At 45.0% G+C, this 11158-nt stretch overlaps 1 protein-coding gene across 2 annotated transcripts; it reads left to right on the top strand.

Annotated features, from left to right (window-relative positions):
• Positions 1 to 4687: 4687 nt before the first annotated feature.
• Positions 4688 to 8824, top strand: LOC311116649 (transcription cofactor vestigial-like protein 3; the record flags this gene model as incomplete). Of its 2 annotated transcripts, none has more annotated exons than XM_084191703.1 (4): positions 4688 to 5015; positions 5722 to 6094; positions 7544 to 8116; positions 8234 to 8824. In XM_084191703.1, 4 exons carry the CDS (start codon positions 4896 to 4898, stop codon positions 8269 to 8271), a joined length of 1104 nt encoding a protein of 367 aa, XP_084047829.1. In that variant the 3' UTR covers positions 8272 to 8824. The 2 variants fall into 2 exon arrangements, with proteins under 2 accessions (XP_084047829.1, XP_084047830.1); XM_084191704.1 differs by having other exon boundaries at positions 4896 to 5015; positions 7526 to 8116; positions 8234 to 8283.
• Positions 8825 to 11158: the final 2334 nt, after the last annotated feature.

Here is an 11158-nt window from a genome sequence, read left to right as displayed (position 1 = left end):
TCTATAGTCCTGCTGCTCCTCTACAGTCGTGGTCAACAGTTTTGAGAATGACACAAATACTAATTTTCACACAGTCTGCTGCCTCAGTTTTGATGATGGCAAATTGCATATACTCCAGAATGTCATGAAGAGTGATCAGATGAATTGCAATTAATTGCAAAGTCCCTCTTTGCCATGAAAATGAACTTAATCCCAAAAACACATTTCCACTGCATTTCAGCCCTGCCACAAAAGGACCAGCTGCCATCATGTCAGTGATTCTCTTGTTAACACAGGTGAGAGTGTTGACGAGGACAAGGCTGGAGATCACTCTGTCATGCTGATTGAGTTAGAATAACAGACTGGAGGCTTTAAAAGGAGGGTGGTGCTTGAAATCATTGTTCTTTCTCTGTTAACCATGGTTACCTGCAAGGAAACACATGCCGTCATCATTGCTTTGCACAAAAAGGGCTTCACAGGCAAGGATATTGCTGCTAGTAATATTGCACCTAAATCAACCATTTATCGGATCATCAAGAACTTCAAGGAGAGAGGTTCAATTGTTGTGAAGAAGGCGTCAGAGCGCCCAAGAAAGTCCAGCAAACGCCAGGACCATCTCCTAAAGTTGATTCAGCTGCGGGATCGGGGCACCACCAGTGCAGAGCTTGCTCAGGAATGGCAGCAGGCAGGTGTGAGTGCATCTGCACGCACAGTGAGGCAAAGACTTTTAGAGGATGGCCTGGTGTCAAGAAGGGCAGCAAAGAAGCCACTTCTCTCCAGGAAAAACATCAGGGACAGAATGATTTTCTGCATAAGGTACAGGGATTGGACTGCTGAGGACTGGGGTAAAATAATTTTCTCTGATGAATCCCCTTTCCGATTGTTTGGGGACTCCGGAAAACACCTTGTCCGGAGAAGACAAGGTGAGCGCTACCATCAGTCCTGTGTCATGCCAACAGTAAAGCATCCTGAGACCATTCATGTGTGGGGTTGCTTCTCAGCCAAGGGAGTGGGCTCACTCACAATTTTGCCTAAGAACACAGCCATGAATAAAAAATGGTACCAATACATCCTCCGAGAGCAACTTCTCCCAACCATCCAAGAACAGTTTGGTGACGACCAATGCCTTTTCCAGCATGATGGAGCACCTTGCCATAAGGCAAAAGTGATAACTAAGTGGCTCGGGGAACAAAACATCGACATTTTGGGTCCATGGCCAGGAAACTCCCCAGACCTTAATCCAGGGTTCTTCAATTCCGGTCCTGGAGGGCCGAAACACCTTCGTTTTTTATCCTCTCCTTCTAATCAGGGGCTAATTCAGACCTGGAAACAGAAGTGTTTGGGCCCTCCAGGACCGGAATTGAAGAACCATGCCTTAATCCCATTGAGAACATTTTTCCTTTATTACTTTTCAACCCTGCCATCCTTTCCCTACTTGGAGTAAATTAGTGAACAACAATGCCCAGGCCTCTACTTCCGGTCTATACTTACTATCTACACCTTATGGACACAGTTAATTTTACAATAATTCTATTATATATATTTATTTATTTTTTTCCTCCTGAACTTCTTCTACTCTCAACCTCTCCGATCATTTTCATGATGTCCATCCGGTTTGCTTCTATATGCCATATCTTTCTAACTGTGCTCTTTCCCAAAAGCTCCCAACATACAACCTATATACTTATTATGGACACAGTATGCTTACATTATTAGCTATCTTTGTTATTATTTGTTGTTATTTGTTATTAGTCCCATCCTTCAACTCTATTCAATACCTCCCATCTATCTCTTAACACCATCCATATAGGATTTCTATTTGCCATATATATTTCAACCGTACTGTGATGTTTTACAAAAGTTCTGAACCTTTCTATTCTCATTGCTTCTACAGATTGTGAATTAAAAATAAACATTATTTTTATTTTAATAAACAATCCCATTTAGAACGTGTGTGTCTCCAGTCCTGTACGGCCCGTACCTGCTCCTCGCACCAAACTAGTGGTGCGTGTCCCCAGCCCGGTACGGTCCACTCCAGTGCCAGAGCAGTCCGCTCCACCGGTGCCTAGTCTAGATCCGGTCAGCTGATCCACTCCAGTGCCAGAGCAGTCCGCTCCACCGGTGCCTAGTCTAGATCCGGTCAGCTGATCCACTCCAGTGCCAGAGCAGTCCGCTCCACCGGTGCCTAGTCTAGATCCGGTCAGCTGATCCACTCCAGTGCCAGAGCAGTCCGCTCCACCGGTGCCTAGTCCAGCTCCGGTCGTCTACTCTCCCACACCAGGCTCCAGACAGGGCTTGGTGCATCACGGGAGGATTGCCGGTCCAGGCCCAGGCCTCTCCAGGGTCGGGGCATCGTGGGAGGACTGAGAGGGGAAGCATCGCGCCGGGGTCCAGACCGGACCAGGTGTGCAACGGGGAGCCAGAAAAGGAGAGGACAGTAAGGTTGACGTCACACCCGGAGCCGGAGCCGCCACCGAGGCTAAATGCCCACCCGGACCCTCCCCTAATGAGTCAGGTTTTGCGGCCAGAGTCCGCACCTTTGGGGGGGGGGGGGGGTACTGTCACGCTCTGACATAGAGATCTCTAGTTGGTTTGGTCAGGGTGTGAATATCTATGTTTATATCTAGAATGTATATTTCTATGTTGGCCGGGTGTGATTCCCAAACATAGGCAGCTGTTGATCGTTGTCTCTGATTGGGGATCATACTTAGGCAGCCATGTTGCCTACCTATGTTGTGGGATCTTGTTTCTGTCTGGCTTGTTGGATGTTTAGCCTTTTGAACTTCACATTCTGTTGGATTTTGTTATTTTGTCGGTGTTTATATAATAGACGACTATGTACGCATACCACGCTGCACCTTGGTCCAGTCCTTTATACAACGAACGTGACAAAGGGTCAACACTGCAAATATTGACTCTTTGCATAAACGTAATGTAATTGTCAATAAATGCCTTTGACACTTATGGAATGCTTGTAATTATACTTCAGTATACCATAGTAGCATCTGACAAAAATATCTCATAACACTGAAGCAGCGAACTTTGTGAAGACCAATACTTGTGTCATTCTCAAAACTTTTGACTACGACTGTATACTGAGGGTCCGAACCAGACCAGACCAGACCAGGTCAGGCAGCACCTTAATGTGCTCTGCAGGCTCACCTCTCTTCTCCTAAAAAATATCCTCATAATAACCATCAGCAGCACTTGTGTGTTGTTTACAGCCTCTCAAGCACAGCTGTCAATATTCTACAGAAACTGACACGATCCACACACCATCTACAGAGTTGGGCCTGAAATCACAGGCCAGGACCATATAATACCTTTATTCGTGTCTAAATATGGGACAGAAGCACCAGCCATGTGAGAAACACAAGGTTAGGTTTACTCAGGGCCAGAGAGGAGTGGTGTGACCCACAGAGATCTTATTATGAAGTTCTATATGTAATTATATGGTGAGAACACTCTCTGTGATCTGTAAACTATGTGATGTTACCAGCAGGTGTCAGCAGATCACTCATTGACATCTTCCACTGACAGTTCCTAACTAAGGACCAAAGACAGCTAGGGGCCCTGTTCCAAACCAAACCCTGGCCCCTTCACACAGGTTCTTATTATAAGTAATAGATCTAAAAGGTGTGGGTGTGTGGAAAAGCAATATATTTCTGATATGGAATTGGAACTGAATGCAGTCAGTGTGGTACAGTTTGTTGGTTGCACTGGTTTATTTAGTGAAGTATGAATATAGTGATATAAGTAGATACTAATGTTGACATCGGTTGTTTTTGGGGTGCGTGCTGAAAGGCCCAGTAGTCTCTGTGTTAGTGAGTCTAATAATAATGAGGAGTCTCCCAGCACAGCAACTACAGCAGCCCCAGCAGAGGAAGAGCAAACAGAGACAGGGAAAGCTATGTGTGTGTGTGTGTGTGTGTGTGTGTGTGTGTGTGTGTGTGTGTGTGTGTGTGTGTGTGTGTGTGTGTGTGTGTGTGTGTGTGTGTGTGTGTGTGTGTGTGTGTGTGTGTGTGTGATCTCAACCCAATCGAACACTGATGGGAAATTCTGGAGCGGCGCCTGAGACAGCGTTTTCCAGCACCATAAACAAAACACCAAATTATGGAATTTATCACGAAAGAATGGCGTAGCATCCCTCCAATAGAGTTCCAGACACTTGTAGAATCTATGCCAAGGCACATTGAAGCTGTTCTGGCGGCTCGTAGTGGCCCAGCGCCCTATTAAGACACTTTATGTTGGTGTTTCCTTTATTTTGGCAGTTACCTGTGTCTGCCACTTTCTCCCCTTTTTTGGTCATGTCAGAGCCTGCCAAGTTTACTGGAAAACTAGGCCAAAGTTCTACAATAATATGGAATTCCCCAAATAGACATGCCACACTCAATGGGTTAAAATTATAACATAAAATGAAACATAGTCCATGACACAATGCTGGATATTTACATTCACTTATCTGACGATGATCACAATTAGAATTCACTGATAGCCTCAAAATTCTATCTTCAAGTGGCTGCTACACTCACACCTCATACCTCTCTTCTCCGAGCCGCGGGTTTGCGCTCCGTGGGCGTGTACGCGCAGAGTCCCCCCTCATCTCCTCTCCATAGCCCATAGAGTACCGTTAAAACTTTCCTCCAATCAGCGTCGCTTCTAAGAACTTGGCCAAGTGGAGTTTGTCGGGTACCTTATGTTCGCTTTCACTCGGGTTTGGTTCGGCTCAGTAGGAGGTGTTGGTCCTATTGGCTCGGTATTGTCTTTATGCAAACAGCGCCTTTCACCGACGGCATGTCTATTGTCACCGCAATGGTTTATATGGAGGCAGCGGTGGACCTGAGGATTACATCCGTCTGAGGAGCGCTGATCCAGGCTGTCTTTCTCTTTGAGCCCCTGCCAGCTTCGTCCCAGTTATGAGTTGTCTGGATGTGATGTTTCACCAGAGTTATGGAGCTCACTACCTCCCTGCGTCTTCAGCAGCAGCGACAGCAGCCTACAAAGCGGCATACTATCACCATCATCACCAGCAACAGGTGGGTGTCCAGACTAGACGAACCAACGCACTGCTCTGAAATAGTAATGGCGTAGTATATGTTTGCTTTTTAATACTAGGCTATTTTAGTGTTCCCATAATTTGCGCTTTTACGCACGAATACAGTTCGTGAGCAATGTTTTGGCGCGTCGCAGATGTCAGTTCACAGCGAAGAGTCCTGGGTATCACAGAACTCTAAAAGTTACCAGTTGAAAAGTTGAAGCGGTCATTTCTCGTGGTGTATTTAGTTAGAGCAGGTCATGCAGAATGACTCGGACTCCTCGTTCCATCAGAAGGGTGATGTAATGAGAGCTCGTCACTGTCACTCAGGAATGTTGATGATGATGGTTCCATTTGGAACCGCCACGAGCATTTGCATTGTCGTCATACTTTCACCAGAACACACGCGGAGAAACATCCTACAACTTCTTGGATAAACTTCGGTCTGTAAAGATGATTCGTTTTTCTTAAAATAGAGGTCATAGAGAATTGAAGTAATTATACTGGCTAGTATGACTTTTAACAAGGGCATTGATGTATTTTGTTCAGTTGATGTATACACGTTGAATCATCTGGTTTGATCGTTGTGTTGCTGAATAGACAGACAGGCTGGTGCTCTCATGGCTGAATCTGTGGCATACATTTTTCGTACTTTAACCCTTTCTCTCTCTCCCTCTCCCTCTCGGTCTATTTCTGTATCTCTGTAGAAGAAGCTGGGTGTTTACAGTAGGATGCAGCAGGACAGCACAGAGCAGCAGTGTCCAGGGGGGAGACAGCAACAGCAGCGTGGGGGTGGAGGGGGGAGGCTGGCTGGGGAGAAGGGGGTCCGACAAGGCCTGGAGGGTTCTGGGCTGGGGGGCTTTGGGGGCTCTTGGGGGTCTGGGAAGGACAGCCAGCCGGCTGAGGCAGAGTACCTGAGCTCCAGGTGTGTCCTGTTCACCTATTTCCACGGCGACATCGGGGATGTGGTGGATGAGCATTTCTCCAGGGCTCTGAGCCAACCCAGCACCTTCACTGGAGAGACCAAGACCTCCAGGTGCCCCCCCATACACACCTCTGCCTCGGCTGGACTGTGGAAAGGTAGGAAAACACAGGGACACTCGTACCATTACTCATAATTTTAATGTAATCTGAAAACAGTGTTATTCAAATGGGTTCATTATCTTTTACTGTTACTTTTTATCTATAATAATAAAAATGTAATTGTGGAAAAACCTAGTGTACCTAAAAACCTTTTCCGATAGAAATTCTTCACTGGTAATTAGTGCTGAGCGATTAACCGAAATATAGGGTATTTTTTGTTTTTTAAACCAACGTTGGTTCATTTATTAGAATTCCATTTCGTTCTGTTTTTTTCTGAGCTCAATGCTCAGTTTCTTTAGAGATAAATCAGATCAAGCCCGAACTGTGAGATGTAGTTGGGGGTTGTAGTTTCCAACAGGACAATATTCTACATAGTTAGTGCAGAAAACGTGGTAATTAACTACAATGACCATAATCCAGTCTGTGTGGAGACAGAGAAGAGAGAAGAACGCGTGATCGAGAGGGTAAGAGAGCAGTTGCTTCGCGAGGTATCTCTACCTGAGAATACATTATCTAAGTCAGAGGTTCCCAAACTTTTTCACTCAGGCTCCCCTTCCAGTATTGGGGAACATCCCACCCCCCTGCGCGCCACCTCTATTTCTATGGGCACAAGTACTGTTCATGACACAAACTGTTCACACACCTCTTGTTGGCGGAGAGAACATTTTGCATGTTTAAATCTTATTTCCTGCTATTCTACACATTTTGTCATGGGGTGCAGAGAAAACTTTGCAGTTTTAAAGCTAATCTTCTTGCAATTCTATACATTTTGCCATGTCTAATGTGCATTAATGTGATATTTGAGTGACTCGAACATTACTACAAAATCTATGGGCTACAAAACTTAGCAAAAAAACTTGGGCTAGTTGATCTGGACATTTTTGACAAGTTATAAATAGCTCTCTAAGGTATGCAATGACTGACATGACAAGAGGAATACTGATTGCACCTTGTGCTTTCTACTATTACAGCTTTCAAGAGTAAGTTGAAAGCCGGACTGAGCCCCACAGTTTGGAAACCACTGATTAATAGTTGGTATTCAGCAGTCATAAAATATGCCTTATTTACTTTGAAGAACTACTAAAATTGTGATTTTGTCAGAGAGCATAGGCAGCAGCTCTATAGAGATGAGATGATGACTTGGAATTAAATAAAGTCATCAAATAACACAAATGTAATATACACAAAAACTGAAAGCTTTTATTAAAGTAAAGTAATGTGAATACATGATGATTAATAAGTGATAAGCAGTAATGGGCAGTCACTACCATCATGGTACTTTTATTAATTGTTTTATTCTGTGTTACAGCATTCAACCCACATAATGCATAGGGCATTTGAACCAACCTCAAAAAGCACTAATCGCTCAGCACTACTGGTAACCTTTAGGTTGTTTACATGAATGTCTGTGTATCATTTACTGACTATATCTATTTTCTCTTTCAGAGGGCCAGTGTAGTTCTCTGTCCTCTTCTCTGTGGGGTGGTGGTTACCAGTCCCAGACCAGCCCCTGTCTGTCCATTCACCCAGACTTCTCCCCCAGCCCTGCAGCCTTCCATGCCCCAGACATAGCTCTCTGGACAGGCCACGCTCTGCCCCAGCCCAGCCAACCTCCTCCAACCTCTCTCCCTGACCCCTGGGCCTACAGCCTCAGCCCCCAGACCTCCGCCAGCTACACACACATCCACGACGTCTACCCACACACACACCCTCACACACACATGCACCCCCGGCACACACACCCAGTATTACATTCCCTCCCGTCCCATGGCCCAGGCCTAGAACCCAGGTTCAGCACTCTGCTCCTGCCTGGTGTGAAGACTCAGAGCCCCCTAACCCACAGCCCTGTGGGACACAGCACACACAGTACTACACACAGTACCACACACATCAGCCAGAGCCCAGGGATACACAGCGATGTGAAGACAGAGGTGGAGCAGGCCAGCCCCAGCCCCCCCACCCTGACCCCCTCAGCCTGGCCCGCAGCTCTACACACACCCCTGGATATCTACGACTCAGGTAAGCCGCTGACCTGGAGCACACACACACACACGCACTCTCTCTCTCACATGTCTACGTGCATGCTACGTTGTTGTTTTATATAAAAGTTGATGTTATGCTGTTCTCTTTCTCCAGGTCTGGATCAGGACAAAGTGAAGGCTGTTTGGTTCTGAGAGAGAGGATATGATATCACAGTGACATCACCCTGTCACTGAGCTGTGATCAGCTCTAATAGAACCTCCTGGAACCACATTTTTTGTGGACTCATTCTCTAGAAGACTCTCCGCTCACTAGAAGAACTCAGAACTCCAGGGTGGTTTTAGGTTTCTCAGAAAGCCCTCTGGAGAAGTATAGACTACTCTTCAAGACTACTCTTCATGTCATAGTTGTTCCTAATTTGTACCAAAAGTATTAGCTGGCTGTTTGGGAACTAGTATACCACATGATGGTTCTGTTTAAAGAATGTAGTTTGTGGGAACACCGCTCAGCCAAGCCTCTTTCTGATCTTTTAATATAGTGCTATGTGTGTAACTAGCTGAATGTGTGTAATTGACTGAAATATATTTTGTATATAGTACTGTGATCTGAAGTGATTGTCATTTCCATAAAGTGTTTGATTGTTCCTAATTGTTTTTCACCAACCCTGTGTTGTCATGTTCCCTGGTGTTCTGTATGTGTGGAGAAATGTAATTATTGATGTGTAATAAATTGCTAAGTTCTATTGGCAAACATGGCATACATCTTTAAGAGCTGACTCAAAGTACACATAGCTAAATGTAATTTTTTGTATCAAATCTGATCATTGGACATCACCCAGCATGATTTAGGAATGATATGAAGGACAGCCTTGAAGTTTTACTCAGAACTCCATCTATACTGAACAAAAATATAAACGCAACATGCAACAATTTCAAAGATTTTACTGAGTTACAGTTCATATATGGAAATCAGTCAATTTAAATAAATTCATTAGGCCCAAATCTATGGATTTCACATGACTGGGAATACAGATATGCATCTGTTGGTCACAGGGGTGTGGATCTGAAAACCAGTCAGTATCTGGTGTGACCACCATTTGTTTCATGCAGCACGACACATCTCCTTCGCATAGAGCTAGTTGATCAGGCTGTTGATTGTGGCCTGTAGAATGTTGTCCCACTCCTCTTCAATGGCTGTGCAAAGTTGCTGGATATTGGCAGGAACTGGAACCCGTTGTCATACACGTCAATCCAGAGCATCCCAAACATGCTCAATGGGTGACATGTCTGGTGAGTATGCAGGCCATGCAAGAACTGGGACATTTTCAGCTTCCAGGAATTGTGTACAGATCCTTGCGACATGGGGCCGTGCGTTATCATGCTGAAACATGAGGTGATAGCGGTGGATGAACGCCATGACAATGGGCCTCAGGATCTCGTCATGGTATTTCTGTGCATTCAAATTGCCATTGATAAAATGCAATTGAGTTTGTTGTCTGTAGCTTATGCCTGCCCATACCATAATCCCACCGCCACCATGGGGCACTCTGTTCACAACATTGACATCAGCAAACTGCTCACACACACGATGCCATACACGTGGTCTGCTGTTGTGAGGCTAGTTCGACGTACTGCCAAATTCTCTAAAACGACTTTGGAGGTGGCTTATTGTAGAGAAATGAACATACAATTCTCTGGCAACCGCTCTGGTGGACATTCCTTCAGTCAGTATGCCAATTGCTCGCTCCCTCAAAACTTGAGATATCTGCAGCATTGTGTTGTATGACAAAACTGCACATTTTAGAGTGGCTTGTTATTGTCCCCAGCACAAAATGCACCTGTGTTATGATCATGCTGTTGAATCAGCTTCTTGATATGCCACACCTTCAGGTGGATGGATTATCTTGGCAAAGGAGAAATGCTCACTAACAGGGATGTAAACAAATGTGTGCACAACATTTGAGAGTAATAAGCTTTTGGTGCATATGGAAAATGTCTGGGATCTTATACAGTGGGGGAAAAAAGTATTTAGTCAGCCACCAATTGTGCAAGTTCTCCCACTTAAAAAGATGAGAGAGGCCTGTAATTTTCATCATAGGTACACGTCAACTATGACAGACAAATTGAGAAAAAGAAATCAAGAAAATCACATTGTAGGATTTTTAACGAATTTATTTGCAAATTATGGTGGAAAATAAGTATTTGGTCACCTACAAACAAGCAAGATTTCTGGCTCTCACAGACCTGTAACTTCTTCTTTAAGAGGCTCCTCTGTCCTCCACTCATTCCCTATATTAATGGCACCTGTTTGAACTTGTTATCAGTATAAAAGATACCTGTCCACAACCTCAAACAGTCACACTCCAAACTCCACTATGGCCAAGACCAAAGAGCTGTCAAAGGACACCAGAAACAAAATTGTAGACCTGCACCAGGCTGGGAAGACTGACTCTGCAATCGGTAAGCAGCTTGGTTTGAAGAAATCAACTGTGGGAGCAATTATTAGGAAATGGAAGACATACAAGACAACTGATAATCTCCCTCGATCTGGGGCTCCACGCAAGATCTCACCCCGTGGGGTCAAAATGATCACAAGAACGGTGAGCAAAAATCCCAGAACCACACGGGGGGACCTAGTGAATGACCTGCAGAGAGCTGGGACCAAAGTAACAAAGCCTACCATCAGTAACACACTACGCCGCCAGGGACTCAAATCCTGCAGTGCCAGACGTGTCCCCCTGCTTAAGCCAGTACATGTCCAGGCCCGTCTGAAGTTTGCTAGAGTGCATTTGGATGATCCAGAAGAGGATTGGGAGAATGTCATATGGTCAGATGAAACCAAAATATAACTTTTTGGTAAAAACTCAACTCGTCGTGTTTGGAGGACAAAGAATGCTGAGTTGCATCCAAAGAACACCATACCTACTGTGAAGCATGGGGGTGGAAACATCATGCTTTGGGGCTGTTTTTCTGCAAAGGGACCAGGACGACTGATCCGTGTAAAGGAAAGAATGAATGGGGCCATGTATCGTGAGATTTTGAGTGAAAACCTCCTTCCATCAGCAAGGGCATTGAAGATGAA

Source organism: Coregonus lavaretus (genome assembly GCF_964263955.1).
Source record: "Coregonus lavaretus genome assembly, contig: HAP1_SCAFFOLD_8344, whole genome shotgun sequence".
Classification (NCBI taxonomy): Eukaryota; Metazoa; Chordata; class Actinopteri; order Salmoniformes; family Salmonidae; genus Coregonus; species Coregonus lavaretus.
This window is presented reverse-complemented; position numbering and strand designations above follow the sequence as displayed.